Source organism: Onychomys torridus, chromosome 20 (genome assembly GCF_903995425.1).
Source record: "Onychomys torridus chromosome 20, mOncTor1.1, whole genome shotgun sequence".
NCBI classification, from domain to species: Eukaryota; Metazoa; Chordata; class Mammalia; order Rodentia; family Cricetidae; genus Onychomys; species Onychomys torridus.
In genome coordinates this window covers 15,155,802-15,183,524 of record NC_050462.1, presented here as the reverse complement: position 1 = coordinate 15,183,524, position 27,723 = coordinate 15,155,802, and the positions used below count along the sequence as shown (strand labels likewise).

Sequence of the window (27,723 nt, the reverse complement as noted above, 5' to 3'; positions counted from 1 at the left end):
ACATGCATGCGCACATGCAGGTGCATGCATGCAAACACAGAGAGGAACTCTGCTCTCCCACAGAGGTAACATAAGTCATCTGGGGATCCTCGGTTTACTCTGTTACCTCCTTTTCTCACCCTGTGGCCTTTCTTGCTGCTTGTCCACCAAACTCAACAGCAGCAGGAAGAGGCTAGCATGGTGCCCTCTCAGCTTTCCAGAACTGTGAACTCAATCAACCTCTTCCTCGTAGAAACCACCCAGCTTCAGGTGAGGCTGGTGTCCTGTTCTAACAACAGAAAACAGCCCTCACAGGGTCCCCAAAGAGAAATGTTCACCAGTGGATATAGGTTTCGGGGATCCAGTAAGATTTCTTTTCACAAAACATTGCACCAGACGGGGAGGAGATGAGAGGGGGCAGGTCTGGCGGGGAGGGGAAGTCAGCTGCCTGAAAAAAAAAACTTTTGAGGTTGGAGTCCTTTCCAGAGCTTTACATCTGAGCACATGCTCTCCCTTTCATTTGGAAACATTATTTATTTCACAGTCAATTAAGACCATGTGTTTCTGATTTGTTACCACTCGACTCATCATCAAAATGTTACTTGATGTTGAAGAAATTCATGTCGACTCTTGAATTTTCCCCCTTTATAGCCTCCGGGGGAAATGCGATGCAAAATTAAATCTATGCACTGTCCTTCTCCCATACATGTGCGGTGCACAGAGGGAGGCTGGCACAGAGGTGGGCCCCAGCTCCTAGGGCCTTTGCCTTTAAGAATGATTTTTCTAATGCCTTTTGTTGAACCTTTTCCAACCCCCCTTTCATGGTGGCTGATTATACTAGAGGCGGAGAGAGAAGGCACATGAGCCCGTCTGCGCTTGTATGACAAAAATGTTACCAGAAGGTCAATATTAAAAATTTAAGGTTTTTCATTTCCTTTCATACAACTTCTCCAAGCCTGAACCATTCTGTTTCTGTTTCCCCTTCTTCCTGTTCTTCCTCCCCCTGGTCCCTGCATCCCTCCTCCCCCCTCCCCAGGCTCCATTCCTGGTAGCTTTCAAAGCCTTGCTTTGCTAAATTTGCCTGAGGTGGTTTATGTAATTGAAAACCAAGGTGTGGTGAACAAATTGGATTGTGTGTGTGTGTGTGTGTGTGTGTGTGTGTGTGTGTGTGTGTAAATTCTATCAAGGAAGATCAGAAAGCTCCCGAACAGTCACATGAACTCCTTGAAATAGCAGAATCGGTGCCCTGGCAGGGCCTTGTTTGAGAAAAAGCCCATTTGGATGCATGCTCAGAAAACAGTGCCTCACACAACAAACTCTGAGTTAGGTTTCACACCTCCTAGGTTAGGATGTTTCCTCTCTGAGGTGTAGGGTGTTTTCTAGAACATACAGCCATGCTGCCAGTTTCTTGTATTTGAAATCATTATGCTAACAAATCTTTCTGAGAAGTCAGGTTTTATTCATCAGATCTTGAGAGGATGCTGCCTCTGACTCGCCCAAGCAAAGCCCTTCAAAGCCACTCCGGCTCTGGTACCTGGAGCCCCAGGCTGGCATCTGGCAGTCAAATGGCCCTAATCTCAGCTCACTCACTGATGCTTCTGGGGAGGGCTTGTCATCTCACACACCACCCAAGACTTCCTTTAATGTGGAGGAGTTCAGGGTAAAGTGCTTATTATACAAGCATGATAACCCGAGTTCAGATCTCCAGTCCCCACATTAAAATTTCACTCCGGCACACCTGTAGCCCCAGTGCTAGGGAACGGAGTTGTGCCGTTCCCAGGGGCTTTGCCATAGCTCCACCTTCAGTGAGGTCATTGTCTCAAAAACCAAGGTGAAGACTTGATTCAGAGAGACTTTGCATTGGCAGGATGGCTCAGTAGGTAAAGGTGCTGGCTGCCAAGCCTGGCAACCCGAGTTCAGTCCTTGGCACCCACGGGGTGGAAGGAGAGAGCTTGTCCTCGAAAGCTGTCCTCTACCCTCCACAGAAATGAATAAATAAATGTAATTTAAGTTCAAAGTCACCCACAGCTACATAAGAAGTTGCAGGTCAGTCTAGGCTACATTCGATCCTGTCTGAAAGAAAGGTAAGAGAGAGAGAGGACCGCTAATCTCCACACACCCTCACACACCACCCACGAGTTAGCTCAGAGTTGACAGGCAGAGTAGGCTACCACCTATCCATCCTGTTCTCCCCCTCTGCAAAACTGAAAGCCTGGCCCTGGCCCACCACCTGGGTGTTAGGAGTGTGGCCACACAGCACAGGGTCTACAACTCAGAGGATCTCAGTTCCAGGAAAGTGGACCACATGGGAGAAGGGACATTGGCCTCCGTTTCGAGAGGAGATGAGAAAAACCAATAACTCGTAACAGGCGTGCTGAATTAGAAGGAGGGGTTTGACTTGTAATCAAAGTTAAGCAAGAAATGGTTTTTTGAACTCTTAAACCCAGGAAATGAGCTTGCCAATCTGCTGTATTGGAGAGATAGCATCTTGGCACCCTGGGAAAGTGTGCCGACAAACACATTATTACACTCATTCTCATATCTGTACGAAAGTCTTTAAGATTATTAGAAATTCTTGACAAAGCACGGGGACATGCCCGCAGAAACATAAATGCTTCTGTTGTGATTTGTGGGAGGTTTATGCCAGCCGATACCAAGTCGGCCTGTTCCCCAGTGGTGACCATTTGGGGACAAGCATGTTTAATACAATGTTCCATAGCTAACACAACACTGGCTATCCCCAGCAGGCTCTCCTGAGTGCTCCTTACCTCTCACAGGCCCCTTCGGTTCCGTTTAGCTTGTCCTTGCAGAAGATCCATTATCCCCGTAATTAAACAACCCACTGTCCCGATTAAGTCATTCCCCGTTACTTCAATTACATCCCATTGTTCATTAAGTCCTGATGTCTGCACTTCAGCAATCTTGTTTTTAATACTCCTAGCATTTGTGGAGAAACAGTGAAGTTAATTAACAATTCTTAAGCTCTTTTTCCCCCCTTTTCTTTCTACCATAGTGCAAATCATTTCCATTATGACTTGAGATAATACTGAAACCATCACTAGCTTTATAGTTAGCTTCCTGATCAAAGAGTGAGACCATTTTTTATAATCGTGTTAGGTAAGTCATTCCCTAGTCGATGGCAAGCTGTGGAAAATGAAAAATTAACTTTAAATGGGCTTTCAATGGCTTTCCTCTTCATGGTCTTTCTCCTCACACCTATAATCTTGGAATTAGAAAAATAATTTAGTTATCTCAGTACAAAAGTATTTAATTTTCTTCTCCGTGGCACAAATTTAATATTCTTTCATTGTTAGAATCCTTATTTATATTTATACCTTCTACAAAATGGAAGCTTTGATGATGGCCATACCTTTCTGAACACATTCCATCCCATCTGATCTTGGAAGTTGAGCAGAGTCAGGCCTAGTTAGTACTTGAATGGGAGAGTGGTATCACAAATCATGATGGAAATGAAAATAATTTTCCAGGTTTGTCTTTTGGCATTGTCCTTTTCCATTTGAAGATAGTGTTAAATATAGCAGGAGTCATCCATCAGTCAATAGCCTTAGGCCAAATGATGGCCCTTGACCATTTTTATGAATAAAGCTTTATTGAAACACAGTACTGTGTGTTCATCTATGTATTATGTATGGTTGGCTCTCTGCTACAATGGCAGAGTTAACTAGTTGTACCAGAGACCATATGACCCTGGAAGCCTTAAATATTTCTACCTGATCTTCTATCAAAAGTTTGACAGCTCTTAAGCTGACACTTGACAGAGGGAAAGAAATCTAAAAAAAAAAAAAAAAGCATTCCCAGTCCACAAATCTTTGCTAGCTCTGTTCTTTCCATTGTAGGGCAGGCAAAAGTATTCTAAGCATAGAGAAACTGGTCATAGAAACAAACTGGGAACATTGTCCCCATCACCTTGTCTTGTTCAGTGTGGAAAAGGCTCTCTTCCACTCCTCTCTGCCCGCTGTTATTCTGTTAGGGGAGCAGAATCCCAACCATGAGCTGTCCACCTTTGGTGGGACAAGGAGAGAAAAGTGGTGCACGGTGGAAGATGGGGCGGTCGAGCGCCAGGACCACTGGCTGCAGCAGAACCAACTGCAGCTTTTCTGAGTTCGGTACAAGAAGGAGACTTTCCTCTTGACTTTCATTTGGCCCTGGAATGAAAGTAGAAATGTATTTGATAGGTTTTATTGAATGAGAACAATTATTGCTCAAAGACCTTTTATGACAAAGTTGCTGGCTTGTAATACATGCCTTTACCATTACTCTGTAGAAATCATAAGGTGTCCCAAAAAGGATGCAGCCGCATCCAGCTGTTGTTAGCCAAGGATATGCCAGAGGAGTCACCCAGGTGGCATTACAGTCCTCCCCTGGGACAGTGCTCTCCTAACGTTCAGTTTCTCCCAGTCTCCAACAAGCCCCCCCCCCTTTTTTTTATGTTCCCTCAGTTCCTCAAGCTGGGGAGAGCCACTAGCCAAGCAGGAATTCAGTTATACACCCGTGTGCTGGGACCAAAGAGGTGGGGTTGGGGCTGTGGCAGTCCTGGGTATGAAACTGGTCTCAGCCCCTTATTAATAGTGTGACTGTATGAACACTCAACCTGTGTGTTCATCTGCAAACAGTTAGTGATTAAAAAAAAAAAAAACCCTACCCTTGTACATGTGTTGAAGTCAGAAAATTAGGTATGTAGCACACCTAGCCACCTGGCCTGGCACAGAGGAAGTGGCCATTCTTTGAGACAGCCTTTCTTGTCACCTTTAAGGTAAAGAGGAAGTCTCTTCTGCAGGCCTTCCTGTTGGTTATTTATTGATAATGGGTGAGGCAAGGAAGCCAGCTGAGCTGTCTCTGTCGTCATGAAAAAACACATCTGAAACACCCGTGTGTTGTGTTGGCACTGGGCATGGGCAGCCAAGGGCAGACAATACCGACAGGCAGTTGTGGACAGGAGGTGACCATGACCAACCTGAACGGCTAGCGAGCAGAGACTGGCTTGAGGCTTGCTGTGAAGATTCTTGTCAGGCCCTTTCCCAAGCACTCCAGCTTGGAGTCTCCAGATGGTCTCGTCTGCCTGATGGCTTCCTTCCGTATCTCGCTGTTAGGAGGCAGTGCAGCTGTGTAGAACAGAGGTCCAGATGCCCAAGATCAGGCAGCAGAGAGGCTGACTTCTCCCCAGTGTGGGGTGCCAGGATGGGCAGCCCTGCTCCGGGATGCCCTCAGGTAACTTCTTGGAAGGAGGTGTCTGCTTCCTGGTCCTCCTCCCACGTTCCCACAGCAAGACCTCAGCAGGGCTATGCAAGAAAGGACAGATGGTCACCAGCTGTCTTTCAAGGAAGTTTCCCAAGGGTTGCCACATAACACATCCATTGAAAGTCATTGGCCAGAATTTGGTCACGTGGTCACACCCAGCGGCAGAGGCAGGACGGTGTGCAGAGGCTCTGCACGCTATGTACAGTCTTGCCCAAGCCACGTGCCTCAGGATGGTGCTTTGTGTGCAGTTTGATGCCAGGCCACAGTTAGAAGGTCAAGCCTCCTCTAGCCCTGGTGCGTTCCCACTTACTGCCTACTGATCGAGGACCTCAGCAGAGTGAGGGCCCTCAGCAAGGAGAACACCATGACGAGCCTCCTGGCGTTTCAGTGGGAGTCTGGACATAGCCAAGTGTGACCCTACCGCTTGTAATCTGGGACAAGATTCCAGACCTCTCTCTATCTCCCGTCTCCATCTGTTAAACAAGGCTAATAATAGTTCCCACCTCACAGACTTGCGAGGATTCGATGAAATTAGAAGATTCATTGCTGGGATGTGGTACACGTTCGATAAGTGCTGGCTATTGTTATTATTATTAGAAACTCCAAAGAGTGTTCTCATCACTCTTTGCCCTAAAAATAGTGCAGGGCTTCTTCCTTAGCAGAGGGGTAGTTTGGGGAAGGCGGGTGTGCATCAGGAGTGCTCCAGTCTCTCCCATCCTAAGGATGTGGGGTTCTTTTTCTCCACATCCTGGCCTGGTAGCCTGACTTAAGATTGAAGCTTGCTGTTCCTCCAGTCTGCTAAGTCTGGTAGCTGAGAGTCTTCATCACCAGCTCCTTTCCAGACCTAGTTCATAATGCCACCTCCTCCATGCAGCCCTCCCTGAATGCCCCTCTCCAAACTAGCACCCCCCAAACACCCCCATTTGTCTCCACTTTGCTGTATTGTTAGTAGGAGCTCTCTGAAAGAACAGAGTTTGTTATTAAAAGATTGATTATGTGGGGCCGTGGTAGCGCATGCCTTTAATCCCAGCACTCGGGAGGCAGAGCCAGGCGGATCTCTGTCAGTTCAAGGCCAGCCTGGGCTACCAAGTGAGTTCCAGGAAAAGGCGCAAAGCTACACAGAGAAACCCTGTCTCCAAAAACAAACAAACAAACAAAAAGATTGATTAAATGGCTTACTCGCTATAATCTGGGTAATCCAACAGCAGCTGTCCTCATATTGGAGAGGCTTAGCTCTCAAGTAAGCTGCCCAGTCCATGAGGCTGGATGCCTTGGTGGCCCCCACCTGATGCTAAAGGCTGGGGGAGTCCTGGAAAGCCACTGGTCTTCAGTGTGCGCTGGAAGCCAGAAGAAACTGAGTTCCGGCATCAGCAAAGGGATGTGGTGGCAGCGGCGGCAGCTGAGTTGATGAAGTTACCCATAAGACATAAAGGCAGGGAGACAAACATCAAAGCTGTTTCTTCAGACCTCCTCTTTCTAGGCTTTCACCTGAAGGTGCTGCCATATGTGGTCATAAGTATTCCCAGAAGTTTCTTAGTTGATTCCAGATCCAGTCAGGCTGACGGTCAAGATTAACCATCACACCCACCGTACCAGGTCTTAGGACTTGGGTTTATCTCACAGTTATCCTTGTCTACCAGGGTTTCCCTTCAGGGCTTGCACTGGGGCAAATGGTATCATCTACGATGCCCTGCCCTAGTTGTTGCGAAATCAATGTGTCTATGAATGAACTGACCTGCTACTGTAAAACTGGCAAAGCGGCATGAATGTGGGTATATTTGGCTTCAGGTTAGAGAAAAGGGGATCAACAGGACCTGAAGGGTCAAAAGGAGCCGAAGTGTGTCTCAGAGCAGACTGGAGGTGACTATCTCCATTCCTAAGGGACAGCCTCATGATCAGCCATCTTCAACAGAGCCCAGGCTCACCACCTCTGTGCTTCCCTTGGCCCTGACCTTGTGCTCACTGGATGGTTGCCATAGCTCCCCCACCCCCTTTTTTTTTTGTTGGGATAGAGAATCTTTCCTTAGCCCATGGCTTAGTCACATGACCGCTGCCTGGTGGAGGAGGGGAGAGAGCGCCCACCAGTGGCATCGCTCTCCCCTAGTTGGGCTCTTTTCTGGCCATCAGTCAAAGAGGCAGCATGGCTGTTGGTTAGACACCAGCCACACAGGCTACCACAGCTTTGCCAGTATTTTTTGCCAAGGCCGTCGGGAGCTGCAGGGCTAACAGAGAGGCTCATTTCCAGCGAAGCGACAGGGTATGCTTCAAAGAACTTTGGCCTTCTGTGATGAGCAGAAAATGAGCTACAAATCCTATAGAACCAGATCAGACTGAATGTTCTCAACTTTCCATCCTCCTATCCTGCCTGCAGGGGATTCTCTGTGTACCGAAGTGGCAGGCGAGTCTCCCAGACCTGCTGTGAGGGACCTGAGAACAGGTCTTTTGTTTTGTTTGTTTGTTTTTTCGAGACAGGGTTTCTCTGTGTAGACCAGGATGGCCTGGAACTCACTTTGTAGACCAGGCTGGCCTCGAACTCACAGAGATCCGCCTACCTCTGCCTCCCGAGTGCTGGGATTAAAGGCGTGCGCCACTGGCTCTGAGAGCAGGTTTTAAGCAGTCCCTAACATCAAGAAGGGCACAGAGGGGCTTGGCTCTGTGGGCCTCAACAGCGGAGGAGCTGGGCAGTAACAGTGCACAGTAGAGAGGAGACCCTGCTATGAGGCAGAGTAGCAAAGGCAGACCCTGACACGCTCACACTCTGAGGTGACGTGGGCCCTTAGTGTTCCCCAGCATAGAAGAGAGGCTCAGGTGAGTGTCCCTGCTCTGGATGGGACTATTAAGACTCAGGTGAGACCTGAGCCCCCCCCCCCCCCCACTCACATTCTAGGAAACTGTTGTCTGAGCACTAAGCGTTACCAGCATGAAAAATGAACACAAATCAATTTGTGTCTGGATTTACTCTCAGAATTCCCTGTGGACTCTGTAAAATGCCTCTTTACCTCTTTTCCACTCAGATAGCTGTTGGAGGCAATGGCAGATTTACATTAGTTTACATGCAGTTAAGGTATTTTTTTCCTTTTGGTTATGCTTTTAAGAACATTTATTGCCTATAAAGAGGTGCTATTGGTAAAGACAATGGTGCCCTTTAGGTAGCAACAGAATGGTATTTTGTAAATGCCAATAAAACTATTTCATGAGGCAGGATGGCTGGGGCTCTGATTAAAGGGTGTTCTCCATTCATTTTTATCTTGAAAGCCTCTCTGAAGTGCCTTTGACAAGAAGAGCCACGACTAAAGAAAGTGGCCTGCCCGCAGGGACAGAATTTACTCCTGAGTACCCTGCCCAGCTTTCGTGTATGAGGGGAGCTCCAATAAAGGGCTCTGCTTCCAGCTGGTCCAAGAGAAGGGGTTCCTGGTGGCCAGGACAGGTTCCTGGATGCATCAGAGCCCCAGGAGGATGGGTCGAAGCTTAGGAGGGCCACCCTAGCTCAGCAAGCCCTGAGACCAGCTCAGCAGTTATTCAAAGACTCTACCACTTAGAAGCTGTGTCCCTGGAGCAACTAACTGAGCCCTCTGGGCCCCAGATTCCTTGCTCTAAAGTGGGGGTGTCACAGCAGTTTGCCCTTCACCTGGGGGTTAAAAGATTCAAAGAGGTATTTCTTAGGACCAGGTGTAGCTCGTTGATAGCACATGTGCTTAGCATGTTCCTCATGTTGAGTTTGACACTCAAGGCCCCTCTCCCATTAAAAAACAGTATGTCTTGAGAGGCACTTGGCAGTTCTATGCCGAGAGGCCCTAATGTCTCTAAAGGCGGGAGGTGAGAGAGGAGAGGGTTTAGGTATGAGTCTTCACCGTGTTGGATGTTTCTAGACAGTCCACTCAACAGTTCTCCCACTTATCTGGAACCCTGCATTCTTCCTTGTCTGGCATTTTGTTGTTTTTCGATCACGAGGGGAGAAGCATTTTGAACCCCTTGCTCATGGCTGGATTGCCCAGGACACAGGTTTTCCTATCGAGCAGGCAAGACTGACACCTTTCTAGGACAGGGCCTTAACCTGGAGCACACTGAGACTACGGGTCAACTCCAAAGTTCAGATTCTACTAGTATGGGAGTTTAAATCATTTGGCTAGGACTGGACTAAAGTAACCATTGTATCATAAATGGGATTAGAGGGGGATGATATTAAGTCTTGGCTGTTGTAGCAAAATGCCATAGGTTGGGTGGCTTGTGGACACTGACGTTCCTGGTTCTAAAGCCTGGGTAGTTAAGAATCTGGTCCCTGTCAAGTTCAGTGGATGGTGAGCACTGCTTTCTCACTGATGGGTGTCCCACTCTCTGCCTTGGGAAAGCCCTGCTCGGCATCACTGAAATGACTGCCTCTTGAAGCTTCCGTGACGATAAACCAAAATGACCACACATGTGTAGAATCCTGGCTAGCCAAAAAGTACTCAGGGCATTTACAGAACACCCTGTGATCATGAGGCCCGGAACTCTATGCAGGATCCCAGAGCAAGATTTGTCTTTTTACTGCTGCCTGCACTGAAATCCTAGCTCCCAAGGTGAGAGTGCTGGATGCAAGGACCTTTGGGTAAGTGATGGGGGCAGAGGCCTCAAGAGTGGCCTCAGAGCTACACACCGTTGCCAGAGAATACACGGCTCTGGGAACCTGCCAGAGCCTCAGATGTCTCATGACCTTGTGGGGATCTGTGAGCCACAGGCCCTGATCATCCGTCATGATTTCTAAGGGTAATGTCAATTCGATTCATCATCAGTTACCTTCCGAAGTCAGTTACCAACCACTGTGCATGCGCTGGCCGATGTGGACCGAGGCTCCGCTTCCAAATGAATGTATACTAATCCAGTGCTACAGTGGTGAGCATATCGACCTGATCCCTCATTACCACCATCATCCTTTAGTCCTGCAGCACCCCTTGAGTACACTGCCTCCTTGACCTCTGTGACAGTATTGGATAGGGGGGGCCATTATACACATTTTACGTTTTGCATTGCAGGGGATGGAATTCAGAGTCTCATGCATGCTAGGCAAGCTCTCTGACCTAACTCCCCATCCCCATATGCACCTCTGCTAATCCTAAGGACCCCCCCCCTCTCCATATTAGCTGTGTCCCACATCTTTTTTAAAATTTTTATGACAAACTTTATTATGAAAACTTGCACATAAATAAAAAAATCTCATACACCAAAATTAACCAGACCTAACATCTGTACACAGAACTGCTTTCCACTTCTTTCTGGACCCACGATTCTTAACCTTTCACATTCGCTCATTAAGCCAGGCCCCCACGAACTAGCCAATTGTGCATTTCACACTGTCCCCAAGTCCCCCCAGCTCACTGATAATGGTGCCGAAGACTCTGAGTCATGCCATATTACTTACCAAATCCTCTTTGCTCAACTCTGAATCAATCCTCCCACCCCCTCCCCGCAAGGATCTGCAGCAGGCCAAACTTTGTTTTCCAGATCTGTGCATTTGTTCTGAGACAGAGTAAACCTGAAATTGCTTTTAGGTTATTTTTCAAAATATTCCCTGGCTCTCCGTTTTCTCACATACATAGAGACTTCCTTCCCCCATTAGTTAGATTTTGAGGTTTTGCTGCACCGGGAGAATGTTAACTGGTACAACTTAGCAATGGCTGGGGAATGTAATTAATGCAAGGATAATAGTGCAGGGTGGGGATCGTGGTATTTTAATGAGGACTCCGAAACATCTGACTGCAGATGTTGAAAGTGGAGGAGGAGGTGAGTGCTGCCATAATTAATGCTGCATATTAAAAAGTGACCTCTTTGGAGTGATCAAGACAGGGACCTCATAACCTTTCCGGTCACCTGGACCTTCACTTCTGGGACTCTGTGGTTCTGTTAATAAAGAAGATAATCACCAGTCTGTGCTCATTTGCTGTGGAATATTTCCAAGTGATTTTTTTTTTTTTTTTTAGAAATTAGAAATCACTATTTTTTTTTGCAGAATTTTTATGCATGTATATATTTTCCTCTCCAATATATTTATTCAATGCTTGCTCCATAAGGAGTGTTTTAACTTTCTGTTTTCCTTTCCATTATCCCTGAAAAGAATGGATTATGGAGAAGAGATTAGAGGAGTATAATGCGATACGCTATTTGCTAATGTGCTGTCAGAGGTGTTAGTAGGACTTGCCGTGTGTCTTTCATGAATGCCTTTCAGGCTGTAGTTCCCGAATAGACTCTGGATCCTGTTTGTTCGTATTCTTGCAGGCATTAAATGTCGTCTTTGAAAAAATCCCAGAAAACGAGAGTGCTGATGTCTGTCGGAATATTGCAGTCAACGTTCTTGACTGTGACACCATAGGCCAAGCCAAAGACAAGATTTTCCAGGCATTCCTAAGCAAAAATGGTTCCCCGTACGGACTTCAGCTCAACGAAATTGGTCTCGGTAAGGTTTATTCCAGAAACACGCCCCCCCACCCCCCACCCCCGCAACGCACCCTCCTCCCTTCTTTCTGTTGGGTGACAATTATGTTGCCTCAGTGTTTCCCAGAGGGCATGTCTGGGGACCCAAGCACTTCTTGGCTCTCTTTTGTGCTTCTTGATTCTTCCCAGGAAGCACCATCCTTCCAAGATGGCATTTTAAAAATACTGTATTTGTAAACCAGTGTGCTCGCTGACCCTGGGACCACATGGCATCACCCTGCATCGAGAAGTACAGGAAGGTGTAAACCTGGTGCCCTCAGTCTGTGTAGCTCTTCACGTTGGCATTTGATTTGTTTGTTGTGATACAGAGCATGTCATTAGTGGGTGGCTCAGCCACAGAGCGTTAACTCCAGCCTGCTGGAAAGGTCATCTTCCTCCCTGCTAATCGCACCCTGCATTAAGTGTATTCTCCGTTCTCCCCCAACACGGAGCAGCATCTGCTATGAATTCATTTGCGGGCTCTATTGGTATACTGCAAAGGAGAGCATATGTGTGAGCAAGCTAACAGGGCTCCATTTCTCTCAAATGTTCATCAACATTTTAAAGTTGAGCTCCGTGCAGCCCTCCCAAGAGACTGCTGTGGGATTTTAGAGCAGATAATGGGACAGGAAAGAAGAGCAGGATCGCCGTGGTGACAGACAGCATAACAAGGTTCATCTCCTCTCCGTGTACAGTTGTAGACCTCCACTAGGCAGGCAATTAAAATCCTCCCCCACCAATCAAACCGCCTGCTGAAACCATTGAGAAAAGCCTGGAGGCAGGCTTAGGAAATTTGGGGGAGGCCATGCAAATGTGTAGCAACTTCAAGAAAGCAGGCTGCTTCAGAGAAAGCAGGCTGCTTAGGCGCTTCTCTGCACCAACGTTTTTTGTTCCCTTGCATGGCCTGGAGTACCTGGCAGCTTCAAGAGGGCTTAGCTCCTTTGCTTAGAGAGAAGCAGAAGGGGCAGCCCCATCTAGGAAACTGAAGCCTGACCCCGACCATCAGCTCACTTGCCTTGAACAGCATCTGGGAAGTGTGTGGTTCTGACCACAAAGGACATGGGCACACCCATCCTAATAACCACAGGAAAACGGCCCAGCAGCTCTAGCTTTCCCGCCAAAAAGTCCACAGCAGAGTCTGCAGGCCCTTCCTGGGTTTGTGCCCACCAGGTGACCCTTTCCCAACCCTGAGGCTGGGTAAGGGTAGAACAAGCTGGTGGCATCGTGTCCTGAGGGACAGAAGGCATATACGCACAGAATGTCACCACCTAGGAACAGGAAATGGCAGAGCCTGATCTAACTAGAAAGACTTGTCATCTAAGACAGAGAGCCTTTAGGGTTCTGCAGACGTTGCCTTGTGGGTTGTTACAGAGTCACAGTCACCAGATTTTGGGGGGGTGGGTAACAGGAGGAAAAGAGACAGGGTCTCAGTATTGTAGCCCTAGCTGACCGAGAACTCACTACTGAATCCAGGCTAACCTTGAACCTGTGATGATCCTCCTGCCTCAGCCTCCTGAATGTTAGCTTGTAGGCATGAGCTACCGACCATATCTGGTTATTGCTAGATTTAAAACAATTTTAATTACATTTTTATTTAGTGTGTGCGTGCATGCGCGCACATAGACACATCTACTTTTGAAGATAAAAACATGTGAGAGTTGGTTCCTGCCATGTGGGGCCTGGGAAAAGAACTCAGATCATCATGTTTGGAGGCAAGTGCCTTTACCAACCGAGTCATCTCCCTAGCCCCCATTACTAGGTTTTTAAAAAGAGAAATCCAAAGTCCAGATTTTTTCGTGCAACCTCCTAATAGTTAAATGCTGCTATTGACTTGCTGCTAACCTAACAATTCATAAAACACTGCACACATTCAAGCCAAGCCAACACTTAGCTGTGGCTACCTTCCGACTATCATGACTATGGTGCACTAGCTGGATTGGTGTGTTAGTATACAGAGAGTCTACAGGGACCACGGAGAAGAGTTCACACTGCGCTCTGGGGATGAACATGCACACGTGATACTAGGTTGCTTTTTTTTTTTTAAGGTTTTAGTCCCTCGGATGATGGGTGATTCTGTCTTCAGGGTCTCTACTTCCAGACTTGACTCAGCATAATGTTTCAGGAACAGCTCTGAAATATTAGACCCTATAACGCAAGCCCAGAGCTCTTTGGCTGGCTGGCTGGCTCCACCCCGTACAAGCTTGCTTACTTATAACTGGGCAGCACTCAACTTTTTTCTTTTCTTAACTGTGACTTCAGAAAGGAACCAAAGGCCTGTCCCCCCTTTTTCAGAGCTTCAGGTGGGAACGCGACAGAAAGAACTTTTGGACATTGACAGTTCCTCTGTGATTCTTGAAGATGGAATAACCAAGCTAAACACCATTGGCCACTATGAGGTAAGACCAAGACAGCCTCACCAACTCTTTCTTTACCCACAGTCCTAATTGGATTGGATAACTCTAGTACTAGGTAAGCCCATAAAAACAAAACAAAAACAAAACCAAGACTCCCTATGTCTGAATGGTTTGCAGGTTGCTTGTTTCTAGGGTAGTCTTCTCTGCTCATTTAGAAGAGCCCACGCATAACTCTCTCTAGTGGTGTCCCCATCACATGTCCCCTTCCTCACAAGGCTGTCTGATTCTCCATCTTGCCGCCATTTAGTTCAGAAACTCTGCCATGGCAAGATGGTCTGGCCTTGTGCATTGCGTTCTTAGAAAAGCTGTGGGTGAGGCATCATGCGTGCAAATCCCCATGGCATGTCAAGTGTGTCCATGCTGAGCCAAGTGGAATCCTCAGCCTCACCTTTCTCCACTATGCCGACCTTGTGACCCTTTGTGCAGCGGGCCTTGTTCTGAAGAAGTTCTAAATGTTCTTATTTGTTTGCACCGTTCAGTGATGGCTCCTTTAGCCCTGTGACCACATGCTGGATGAATGCTCAAATCAGTGAAGGGTACACAAAGACCTCTCAAAGACCCGACTGCTAGAGAAGCCTATGTGTGACCAGACAGGACGCAGGGAAAGTTCCTGAAAACAGACATTGGGATTCATTCAGCGGCATTGAACGGATGGTGCAGATCTTTGTTGAGTGTCCGGGAGGGAGAGAAAGGCAACACTTGATGATACAATAGTGCTGTAGCTTGGAGAATCAAAGGAGACTCCCTATAGGAGCCATAGTTGAGTGGAGACTGAAGAATGGGGCTGGGATCAGTTGTCAGCACTACCTGTGGGGAAAAGACAGCTGGCATGTTGGACAGGGGGGCTTTCAGACTAGCCAGAACTGTGCTAGTGAGAACATTGTGGGTCCCAGGCTGACTTGGCCATTCACTAAATTCTAAATGTTGGCTAGTCCCCTGGCTTCAGCAGCCCTGTGAGGTAGGAACCATTGCTAGCCTACATTATAGATGGTTCACTGAGCCTGAGACTTAGCCAGAGAAGTGGAAGGGAGCTGGAAAGGGAACCGTCATCCCTCAGGTCTTGTTCATCTGCCTAGTTTACATCTTATCTCAAGGACAATGGGGGCCATCAGAGGGCCTAAAGTTGTGTTTCAGAAACTGATTGTGAAGGACAGGAAATAGGGAGACCCATTGGAAGCTGTGGGAGAGTTCCAGAACATCAGTGTCCCTAGAGATGGGGGTAATGTGAATGGTCACAGTGGGCTCAGGTGGTGGGCTCTGCAGTCCTTCTGGATGGAAATAGTGGGGGTCCAGGCTGGCACTCAGGAGGGGAGGTGCTTTTTCAGAAAGAAGCCAGAAGGAGAGCAACTCCTTATGGTTCAAAAAGGACCAAGATGGACTTTGGACTTTACCAGCCTTTACCCTTAGACAGCTTGTACTCAAGACCATTCCTGAGCAGGTGCCTGAATAGTCAGGAGCAGGAAGCATCCTGCCCCTGCATTTTGTCTTACCCGTGGGGCCCTGTGGCTATTTCTGGAGGAGACGTCACAGAGCCTCATGACCCTACACCCATGTAAGTCCCCTACAGTTCAGGTTTCCTGACCCACAATAGCCTGGCCAAACCTAGCATTCTTAGGTTGGGGATTTTGGTAAAAGTTCCCACAGTTTTCTCAGTATGGGTTCCTGAGTGGCAATGGCCAGCTCCCAAGGGATGTAAGTGGGTAGGAGGCTAGTGGGTAAAAAGTCTCTGAGGGGTCCTACTAGTGCATCACTGTGCATTCTGGGCTTTGGACCATCTCCTCTCCCTGGGTCTGTGAGGCAAGTTGGTCCAGTATCCAAGAGGGCCCAGATGTCGCTGTGCCTTTTCTTAGTGCTCCTGGCTAGAGTTGTGGTCTTGCTCCAGTGAGCCTCCTCTGTCCTATCTCTGTTTCACCTTCTCCACAGCCATATGGCATTGAGTGGACCCTGAGGAGGGGGCGGCTACTTGTTATCACCCTCAATAAGGACAAGCAGGACAGGTCATTCCAGCAGAGAAAACAGCATACAGCTGTCTGCAAGGCCCAGGAGACCTAGAACATCACGCTTCCTGCAGACATCGGCGTACTAGACACCTATCTGCTTAAGGATGATAATGAAATTAATCCGGCCTGTAGTCACTTCCTGTCCTGATGATTTATTGGCCTCATAGCCCAGTGTTGCTGCCTGGTGGTAATAAATGACAAGGCTAGGACATGAGGGCTTAACGGATTCTGCTTATGTTTAAAAAGATAAGCCACAAGGCAAATAAATGCAGAGAGCTTGAAGGAAACCCGGGAGGTCAGGCGGCCATGCTCCCGAAGCCTGGACCAGTCCTGCAGCCTGGGATCCTAAGGACTGAGCTGAAGAAAAGCATGTACCCTACCTTCAGCTGCTTCACTCCGCACTTGATTTTAATAGCGCCTCTACAGATTTGGAATTTGGGATAATTTGAGAGGGCTGGGCTGACGTTTGCTTTTGCCCTTTCGTTAAAGAAAATCATTTTCAAGTCCTTGCTTTTCCCTCCAAAGAGACAAGATGCTAATTATCACTCTTATTCATTTACTAAAGCGCCCTAGCTTGAGTCACTGTATGTGCCTGAAAGGAAAAAAAAAACCTATATTTCATTTAAAAATAGGGTCTAATTCAGAGTTCTAAGTGATTCAGACTTACCTCCCCCAATTAGTCCAAATTAGTTAGGCTTTAACGTTAATCGTCAGTGACGGCCAGTCCCTCCTCCTGTGTAAACAGAACCTTTGCTGCTGGAGTATGAGGCCCAGCTTCCTTCACTTCATTTTGTGAGCAGAGCGATGGGGTGTAGCAGATCTCTGCTGGACATCTGCTCTGGGGGTACTAGAGGGGTCAGTGTGAACAGAATGTAGGGCTGGGTGCGGTCTCCAGAGCCCCATGTTGCTGCTGCTCTGTCAACCTGCTGAGTGGTTTCCAATCCAACTCCCAGCATTGGTGGCAGTGGCCTTCTGTGGCAGCCACAGTGGCAGTCAGCACCCAGCCTTGTCCACAGTGCCAGCTCCATGAATGCTCACCACAGCCCGATGCTTTTAGACCAGAAGGATTCTCTCTGTTCCCATGAGATGCACACAGAGGATGGCAAATTTCTGCTGCAGTGGCATTCCATCTCTTGCAGAGAAGGGGTTATGTGAGCCAACGTCTTCACAAACACACGAAACCAGCAGCGTTTTTCCCTCTATAATTAAACCCTCACAGACACTCCCCTAACTGGCTGTGGCTCAGGGTGTTTGCTATGAAGGGGGTCTTACTGATAGAATCAGGGTAGCCTGAGGAGGCATGTTTGCAGTCTAGGTTTCCTCTCTCTCCCCTTCGGCACCCCACTGTGACCTTTTGCTGGGCCAAGTTGTCACACCCTGAGGTAGGTAGCACAGAGGCTACAAGACAGGTGTTTTGTGGGGCAGGAAGTTTTCTCTACAGATCACACATCTTGTTTTGAGGCAGGAGAAGAGAGAGAACACTGTGTGGTAGTGCAGAAGTGGTCACTGGTGACCCCAGATTAGCCATCCGGAGGACATTTATAGCTCTCAGAAATGTTTCGGATGAGCTGTTAGGTAAGATCAGTGGTCCTTGTGGTCGAGTTTCATAACTGCTCTTAAAAAGATTGAACTACCTGGAAAGGCGCGTTTAGATGTTGGTTTATGTAGCCAACGAAGAGGCCGCTTCTTTTTTCATTTTTATGTATTTATTTATTTTTCTATTATCAGCTTGAAACAGTATAAATTCTTATCCTAATAGTGAAATGTTTCATTGAGGCTTGCCCAGTAATTAAGTAAAACCAAAACTTATTATAAGCCACAGTCATCATCCTAGGGTCCCCCCCTGCTATGTAGCCTCCCTGGTTCTGTGGGTTGCAGTCTGATTGTTCTTTGCTTTATATCTAGAATCCACTTATGAGTGAGTACATACCATGTTTTTTCCTTCTGGGTTTGGGTTACCTCACTCAGGATGATCTCTTTTACATATTGACATCCAGTTATGCCAGCACCATTTGTTGAAGATACTTTCTTCTTTCCATTGTATAGTTTCGGCTTCTTTGTCAAAAATCAGATGTTCATATGTACATGAATTAATGTCAGGGTCAATTCCATTGGTCTGTATGTTGGTTTTTATGCCAGTACCAAGCTGTTTTTATTACTATAGCTCTATAGTAGAGCTTGAGGTCAGGGATGGTGATGCCTCCAGAGGTTGCTTTATTATACAGGATTCTTTTAGATATCCTGGGTCTTTTGTTTTTCCATATGAAGTTGAGTATTTTTTCCCCAAGTCTGTGAAGAATTGTGTTGGGATTTTGATGGGGATTGCACTGAATCTGTAGATTGCTTTTGGTAAGATTGCCATTTTTACTATGTTAATCTTACCTATCCATGAGCATGGGAGATCTTCAATTTCTTTCTTCAGAGATTTAAAGTTCTTATCATATAGGTCCTTCACTTGTTTAGTTAGTGTTATCCCAAGGTATTTTCTATTATTTGTGGCTATTGTAAAGGGTGATGTGTCTCTGACTTCCTTCTCATCATTTGTGTATAGAAGGGCTACTGATTTTTTTAAGTTGATCTTGTATCCTGCCACTTTACTGAAGGAGTTTATCAGCTGTACAAGTTCCCTGGTAGAATTTTTGGGGTCACTTATGTATATACTATCATATCATCTGCAAATAGTGAAAGTTTGACTTCTTCCTTTCCAATTTGTATCCCTTTGATCTCCTTTTGTTGTCTTATAGGGGTTAAACTAAACCTATGATATCTTGGCAAGAAGCCACCAAGATATCTCACATTTATGCACAGATTTATTTTAGGAGTTTTTTATTAGTTTTTGTTTTGAGGCAGGGTCTCATGTAGCCCAAACTGGCTCCCAGCTCCCTATGTACGAGTTGACCTCTTAATCCTCCTGCTTCTCCTGTGTGCTGGGATCCAACTCGGGACTTCATGAGTGCTGGGCAAGTATTCCAATCGTTCAAGCTACGTTCCAGGCGTGGCTTTCAATTGTTGACGCGTGTCCATTTCATCCCTGTGTGGCCACCACTTGTAATGCTGATGACAAGTCTCAGGCTGGCATCACTGGGGAAGGGGTAGCCATGTCACAGGGCATCATGGAACACTCTAAGTCTGGGGAGGATTTCATCTGAAATTTCATGTGCTCCTATTCTGCTCTGGGCTGGAGACATGTTCCTACTGCAGATCTATCTAGTGGCATTAATCTTTCCTTGGTTTCCTTTGGTTTTCATCCCTAAAGTCAGGGCCCAGACAATGCTCCTTGCCTCACAGGAGGACAAGAGAAGGGATGTGGGACTCTGTGGGAAGTAGTTAGAGCTCCTAAGACAGAATGAACAGCCGAGGTGTTTTTGACCCTTTGGGCTCCATGGCACTCTTCAAACAGGCGTTTGTCGCCTGAACGTGGCAGCAGCTGACTTGAGAAGAGGAAGTAGAAACCTGCTTCCTCCCAACATCTGCAAATGAGTTTCCTGTCCTTGTAATAGTGTTAGAGCATCACATGGGGTTGGAATGTTCCAGCCCTAGAGCAGCTGTGAAAGTCAGAAATATGCTCACACACATCCAACTCATCCACTAATAAAATGCTTTTACACCAGCTCTTGGAAGATAATTTCAGAGTAAAATCTCCTTGGTACAAGCTGCATCTACACTATCTTAATGCCTGCGCACAGTGCCAGCTCCACGCGTTGCCAGCTCTTGAAAAGACATTTGAACTCTTGGCTGCGCTCCTTATCAGAAGGCCCATCCGTGGTGTTTGTGATTATAGAGGAAGGGTTGCTCAGTTTGGCAAAACAAAGCGTCTGACAGTAGCAGAGTATTGGCTCAACACTCAACAGGATCCATTTGGGATTCATTCTTTGACAATTACCCAGAATGAATCACCAGCTTCCTTTTATAAAAGGATATTTATTGGCTTAAAATCAGTACACCCAGCTCTTGGTTGGGAGGAATTTTCTAACTATGTTCACACATTCTTATACGCATGGTGTCTGAGTATTGCTATGGGGATGCCTCCATGGGGCATTTGTTTTAATTGCATCAAATATGGCGGAGGACTGAAGAATCAGTCAGGAAGTGATGAATGGTTCAAGGGAAAGAAGACGATGCTCGGTGATAAAGCAGTCCAAGAGCTCAGGAAGAGTTAACACTTGGAGAAGATTTTGAGGCCTGATGGTCTTGCTAGCTCTGCCCAGATTCTCCCTCTTCCCACAATATATCCAGAACACTAGCAGTGGGAGGCCTCCAGCCTAAACAGAGCGGCTGGCTGGACACAGCTGGCTGGACATCTGTGTCTGGGGCCTCTGGAGAGCTGGCTCTTCCTCTGTGGGTGTCACCTGAAGGAGGTTGTGTTTATCCTGTGGTGCTTAACAGAGAGGCCTGCACATTTCAATAACCAATGGGCAAGAAGCCTAAGAGCAATTCTAAGATTCTCCTTTTTTTTCCCCCAAACCAGAGAAGACCAGGTCCAAATTTGTAAGGGCTTTACAGTGGAGAGGAAAGTCACTTAGCTGATGGGATTCAAAGTGACAGGACAGTTGCTCTTCAGGACACAGCTGGGGGGAGGTGGGGTTTTCCTTGACTTGCTTCCTCCCCACCAGTCCCTCCTTCAGAACCATTTATCCTTCACCCTGCTTGCCCTCTGCATCTTAGTATCTGCGTTTTCTTCTGTCTGAAGGTAGCTTCTGCACCGGTCTTTTCCAAGGAGCAAGCCACCTGGTTATGAGAAAAACACCTTGAAGGGCCATTTGGTCCAGGGATCCTTGGTTCCAAAAGGCCTCAAAGTGAGAGTCCTGGACTTCATCGCTAGAGGAGGCCACACAGAGACATGGCATTACCATGACTGCATGATTTATCTACTGACCTATACATTTAAAACCTGATACTTGTTTTTGTTTGTTTGTTTGACAGAACTATTCTGAGTTATATATAGTCTATGTTCCTCAAAGTTCACATATTTGAGTGAGGAATGTAGCTTGGTGGTAGAATACTGGCCTGGCAAGCACAAAGCTCTGGGTTCGTCTCCAACAGCAGGCTTAAAAAACCAAAACCAAAACAAACAAGAAAACAAAGCAACAAAATTCACCTGTTTAAAACATAGGACTCACTAGTTTTAGGTCTATTCATAGTTTTGTACCATCCAATCTGATTTTAGACTATTTTATCACCTTTAAGAGATACTCATCATGACATAGTCTTCTCTATAATTCCTATTTAGAAAGACCACTAGCTGTCTATATAAATTTGACTGTTCTGAACATTTTATATAAATGAGATCATACATGTGATCTTGTAACTGGCTTGTTTCAGTTGGCATATTTGCAAAGTATTAACATTTCCCTCACCATATGGCAGTTTTTGTAGTACATTCATATAATGGGCTATTACACAGTAAGGAAAAGAGATGTACTATTGACAGGCACAGTGTATAGTAAGTTAACATCACAGACCTTATATCGACCTTAAAATTAAAAATATCAAACATTGGGCTGGACAGTGGCTCAGAGGTTAAGAGCACTGACCGCTCTTCCAGAGGTCCTTGAGTTCAATTCCCAGCAACCACATGGTGGCTCACAACCATCTTTAATGAGATGTGGCGCTAATAAATAAATCAATAAATCTTTTTTAAAAAAATCCGTAAACTATTTCAAACATTCACCTATGTATTGTATGAATCCAGTTGTCTGTATCTTAAGAACAGGTAAAACTAGCCAGTGGAAGAAGGCAGAAAGGGGGCCGCCTCTGTGAGGACAGGAGACAACTACCTGGGAGCGGACGGGAGGCAGTTCTCAGGACCCCGGAATGTTTCACACTACGATGTAGGTGGAGGTGCAGTGTATGTACACCAAATCCTATTTATAGGATTGACCATAGTTGTACATGTAATAATAGTTGTGCTAGCTAGTTTTATGTCAGCTGGACACCAGCTAGAGTTGTTTTGGAAGAGTGAACCTCAACTGAGAAAATACTTCCCACCAGCGTGGCCTGTAGGCATTTTCTTTTTTCTTTCCTTTCTTTCTTCTCTTCTCTTCTCTTCTCTTCTCTTCTCTTTCTCTCTCTCTCTCTCTCTCTCTCTCTCTCTCTCTCTCTCTCTCTCTCTCTCTTCTGAGACAGGGTCTAGCTGTCTTAGAACTCACCACGTAGGCCAGGCTGGCCTCCAGAGTGCTGGGATTAGAGGCATGTGCCACCATGGCTGGCTTGTAGGGCAGTTTCTTGATTGACAATTTATGTGGAAGGGCCCAGCTCACTGTGAGTGGTGCCAGCCCTAGACTGGTGGTCCCGGATGTTATAAGAAAGCAGTCTGAGCAAGTCAGTAAGCAGCACTCCTCCAGGGTATCTTCAGTTCTTGCCTCAGGTTCCCTGGATGATAAACTGTGACTTGGAATTATAAGCAAAGTTTCCTTCCCAAGTTGCTATTGATCATGGTGTTCCATCACAGAAATGGGAATCCTAAAACAGCAGTGTATGCTGAGCACTCCCCAGTGTGTTATCCTTACATTTGGAGGATTTTGTTGAAAGCATATGCAATTCTATAATTAATGGGAGAGAACAATCATAAGCACATTAGAAGAGGGGCTACCTGGTGAGCACACATACCCTGTATCTGGCACAGAAGCCCCTTCTGGTCCGTCCTAATCTCTAGCCCCGCTTTCTTCTCTAATATCTGATACCATAGTTTGGACTGTGAGTTTTGTGTTGGACTCTCTGACCCCACGGACTGTGAGATTCACCCCATGGCATGTAGCAACGGTCTGTTCATTTACAGTGTTTTTCTAACTTACTGTGAACCAGGAGGACTTGTACTGTTGAGTACAGACCTAGATATACAGCTGTTCTGTCATTGGCTACAGCTGTAGATGCCAGTCTGGGGAAACCTGTCTCAGCTTTTCTTCTTTTCCTATACTGTCTGAGCCAGTTCCGATGCTGTGACAGAATGCATCCACTTGGGGACTCAGACAAGTACTTATTTCTCACAGCTCGGGTGCAGAGACACCCAGGTCATGCTCCACGAGACACAGAACTAGCAGTCAAAGCCTCTTCCTGATTCAGAGAGCTGTCATCTCACTGTGCCCTTATGTGCTGGTTGGGGGGGGGGGCAGGGCATTAATCCCATCTCTGAGGGCTTCTCTCTATGATGTAATTGCTTCCCAAGGACCCCACCTCCCCATGCCACCATATTAAGAGGATTCAGCATATGTGTTTGGAGGGCACATAAGCATTCAATTGAGAAGAAGAAACCTTGGGTGGTAGGTGTGTGTGTGGGGAGCCACCCAGGCCTCCTCTGACCTGTAAGGCAGGGGACTGGCTGAAGATGGCTTACTCTTCCCCTCTCCCAGAAGCAGCTCCCATCCCATGTAGGTCACAGGTACTGACCTCAGTATATCTTGCTGCCTGCGTGCTGCTTTTACAGGACCATGAGCCCTGTGAGGACAGACAAGTGTCCTGCTGGTGACCCGGCTTACCCTAGCCTGCACACGGTACCCAGGATGTAGTGGCTCTTGATAAATATTTAATAAATGAGAGAGCATAAGATCTGTCTAATTCCTGAATTGAGGTTGAAAAATCCATTACATCTGAAAACTCATATATTTTTTTAATCTCTGCTTTCAGATATCAAATGGATCCACTATAAAAGTCTTTAAGAAGATAGCAAATTTTACTTCAGGTAACCAATACAATATTGTTAACCTTTTGTTCTCACCAAGCTTTATGAGACATTGCTTTTTTGCTTCTCTCAGACATGCTGTCACAGAGATATGATTGAGTTGTTGCTATGTAATTCTCTGGAAGCGGAGAACCATTTTAATCTGGTTCTAGTCCTAAGAACATGAGTTCTGCAAGTCGGAGGGTAACTGTGACCATGTTGGTACAGAAGGCCCGGCACTGGGCAAGTTGGCGCCTCTCAGCAGCTCTGAACACAGGGCAGCCTCCGCCCTCTCAACTTTTTCCAAGTCCTCCCTAGGATAGGCACCGACAGAAGAGGCTGCCCTGCGTCCGAGCTTCAGCTTGCAGATAACCACACTGCCCTAGACAGGCTGAGCAAGCAAGACGGTCCATGCAAAATATCCAAGAGAGCAGTCTGTTCGCATTGCAGACTTCCCAGACAGCAGGGACGGGAGTTTTATAGGAAAGTCGGCGAACTAGTCTTGTCTTCCTGGCAGCTGTGGGACAGGAAAGCACTGATAATGCTTGAGAAAATCTGGGGTGGGGGGTGTTTGTCCTTAGCCCTGGACGGGGGCCTCTCCCCAGTGGGCTCTTTGCACATACACTGTAGGCAGGGCATTGTGATTCCTGAGCCAATAGGTGACTATAGACTCAGCATCTAGTGTGCAGAACCACATCCCTTTGGCAGGGCCACCTTTTGTCCCTGCACTGGGCTACACAAAGCCACTCTGTAGAATGGCTGCCGCTGTGGCACAAAAAAATGGCATCGCTGAGGGCAAGGAGAGAGCTGTGGCCTGTAAGACGCAAAGATTGGCCCTTTAGAAGAGCCCACTGTTGTGAGGGCGGAGTACCAGGACCTTAGGCTGGATTTCTTCATGGACCCCCAGCATGCTCCCACCCTATCCACTGTGGCTGGGAACCACCTGTTTGATTTCTGTCCTACTGACACATGACTCCTTCCCCTCTGTGCCAATCCCAGCCCTGGATGGCCCAACTGTTAGCCAGGCAGCCACAGGAACGGCACACAGCAGTCCAGTTAAGGCTGGACAGACTTGGCGGTGGCGGTGCACACCTTTAATCCCAGCACTTGGGAGGCAGAAGCAGGCGGATCTCTGAGTTCCAGGCCAGCCTGGTCTACAGAGTGAGTTCCAGGACAGCTGGGGCTACCCAGAGAAACCCTGTCTCCAAAAAACCCAAACAAATAAAAAAGATTGGTGTTGAACTTGATAAAGCCAACTGCTATTGATTTCTCAAGCACTTAACGCTGTTCTCCAGAGGGCTCCTTCTCTCCCCAAAGTTCTCACCACACAAAACTCCTGCTATGAGGCTAGGTGGGTCCTTTGCCTTGCCCTTCATGGAATCCTGACTCCCTCAACATCCAGCACCAAATCCACCAACCTGCTCTATCGGCTCGTCTTCTCCCTCAAGGACAGCCTGTCAGCGGTGCTTTATGTCCATCAGAACATTCCCACACCACAGACTCCTCTTACTAAGCCTACAGTTGATCTTCAATGGACTATTTCCCCTTCCTCTTAATTGCTCTAATTTTAGTAGCATTTCTAGACAATCTAGTCCCTTGCATCTTCAGGGCCTTTGCCTGTCACCCTCCATTTTCTCCTCCTCTTCCCAAACATCCCCTTGTTCAGTGCCTCTCGGTTTGCTTGCCTTCTGAGTTGGACACATTGTCCTACCTTAGAAGGGGCCCACATTCCTTCCCACCCTGGGCCCCCCACACCCCCATTTACCAGGCTAATCATTTATTTAGTCCCATCTCTAATAGCCCTTCTTCAAAGAAACCTAGATTCAGACTGGCACCTTCTTACATAGTTCTCCCTCACGGAAATTAAGTAATTGGGCAATTAGTAGCAGAACATGGCTGGCTTAATCCTAGCTGCAGGCCTGGCACACAGGGGTCTCTCTGTTGAGTGACAGGCTGGAACCTCTCCTCCCTGTCCCCAGGAAGTGTCTACTCAGCCTCTACTCTTAACACTTGCAGGGCAAGGGACCCTGCACAGTGCCTAGCCCCCCTTTTCACACTGTTCAGGTACAGCACAGGAAAAGACGTAGCAGTGAAGAGCCCCCATATACTAGAAGAGCTGTTGCTTTGGAGAACAAATGGGGCTTTTGTGGGAGCCAATTAGTCCACGGTTGGGTTTTTAATGGGCTCTCTCTTCTCTCCCTTTCTCCGGCGTTCAGATGTGGAGTACTCGGATGACCACTGCCATTTGGTGAGTGCCGGGCTGTCTTGCGCTGTCCACCGACCTGCATGCCTTCTCTAGTTTCCTCGGGTAACGCTTCCGCTGTCTTCCTTTTAGATCTTACCAGATTCCGAAGCAGTCCAAGTCGTGCAAGGCAAGAGACATCGAGGGAAACACAAGTTCAAAGTCAAAGAAATGTATCTGACAAAGCTGCTGTCGACCAAGGTACACTTCCTGTTCCAGGCGCGCTTTCATGGCTACCTTGGGGGTACAGGATGTGTTCAGCTTAATTTCCGCTCAAGTGTGAAAATGTTACAAATCCCTTGTGCCTTCCAGCAAAGCAAAATGAAAGTTTAAATTGTAGACACATCCTATAACCCCCCTTCAGTTTTTTTATAAGCTGGAAAGAGAAAAGCACTTTACGGATTGCTTCTGCAGCATCTTCAATCAGGGCGTTGACTATTGTTCTGTTCCTTACCTACCACCTCACTATTAGTTTTTAGGTTGACAGCATAATTATTCCTTTTTGTTTACTTGTTATTGTAGATAAGCAATAAAACTCCTTTGAATTGCAAATCAAAGAGGGGGAAATCTGTGACGATTACCTAGTAAATCTTACTGTTTTTTTTCCTTTCTTTTGAAATTCAAGAATTCTGTTCACTTATAAAGGTGTTAGATGGGAAAGCCAGTGGAATAACAAATCGGGAGCCGATCTTACTGCATCTAGTGTTTAGCAGTTAATGGATGTCTGGATTTTTGCTCCACTACTATACGGTCACTGTCCCCCAGCCTTTTAAGCTTCTCCAGCAAATCTGCTTCAACCTGAGGAGATGGGTGTGGTAGGCAGCAGACTGCCCAGCACCTCTTGATTCTCCAGCTTTCCCAGAGAGCTCTGCCTTCCTTTTGTTTTTGATAAAATACTCAACTGCTCTGGGAAGTCCACATTTAAACCCTGAGATGGAAATGCACGCAACAGGAAGAAAATCTAGCAGCAAAGTGTTATCACCGAGTTTTTCCAGGCTGCATGTAACAAAGGCAGAACATCCATGGCTTGTCTGTATACACAGCTTTCCACCAGGCACTGCATCTCCCTGCTGGCTACACAGCATTGCTATCCACACGTTCATGCACCAAATCGGAACGCAGACACAGACTCTCCGGACCCTTGTCCCGGCCCCCACTGGCCTTTGCTCTCAACCTGGAACTGGCTTTTCCATTCGGTTTTCAAAACTAGCACCTTGAATCTCAGACTCCCATTCTGTCTTCCAGGTGGCCATCCACTCTGTGCTGGAGAAACTCTTCAGAAGCATTTGGAGTCTGCCCAATAGCAGGGCCCCATTTGCTATAAAATACTTCTTTGACTTTTTGGATGCCCAAGCTGAAAACAAAAAGATCACAGATCCTGATGTTGTACATATTTGGAAAACAAACAGGTGGGAATGTAGGTGATTATTGACTGTTTTCCAGAACCTAGGGCAGAATCTTAAATACATAGTTACTGTATCAGAATCTCAAGGTTTGACTTCTAGTCTAAAGGACAAAATAACAAAATCCTGTTATCTCCAATACATGAAAAAGATTCATCTAGAATGTTAGACTAGCAAAGAATGAGAAATTAGTATTCTATGGTTTAGCCTGTTATTTCTATTAGAGAAACTGTTATTGTACCTACAATAATTGCTTTACAATTTTCAAGCTGTGTGTCTATTTAGATTCCAGATAGAAGTTGTTCATGCTTTTGTCATTTGT

The 27,723-nt window shown here is 46.7% G+C and overlaps 1 protein-coding gene across 1 annotated transcript in view; it reads left to right on the top strand.

Moving 5' to 3' along the window:
• Plxnc1 (plexin C1) overlaps positions 1-27,723 on the top strand; it is a 149,946-nt gene that overhangs the window by 115,442 nt on the left and 6,781 nt on the right. Inside the window, 6 exon segments of the mRNA XM_036169690.1 lie at positions 11,491-11,668; positions 13,978-14,081; positions 23,723-23,777; positions 25,973-26,004; positions 26,092-26,199; positions 27,244-27,407. Of these exon segments, the coding sequence (XP_036025583.1) occupies positions 11,491-11,668; positions 13,978-14,081; positions 23,723-23,777; positions 25,973-26,004; positions 26,092-26,199; positions 27,244-27,407 (641 nt within the window).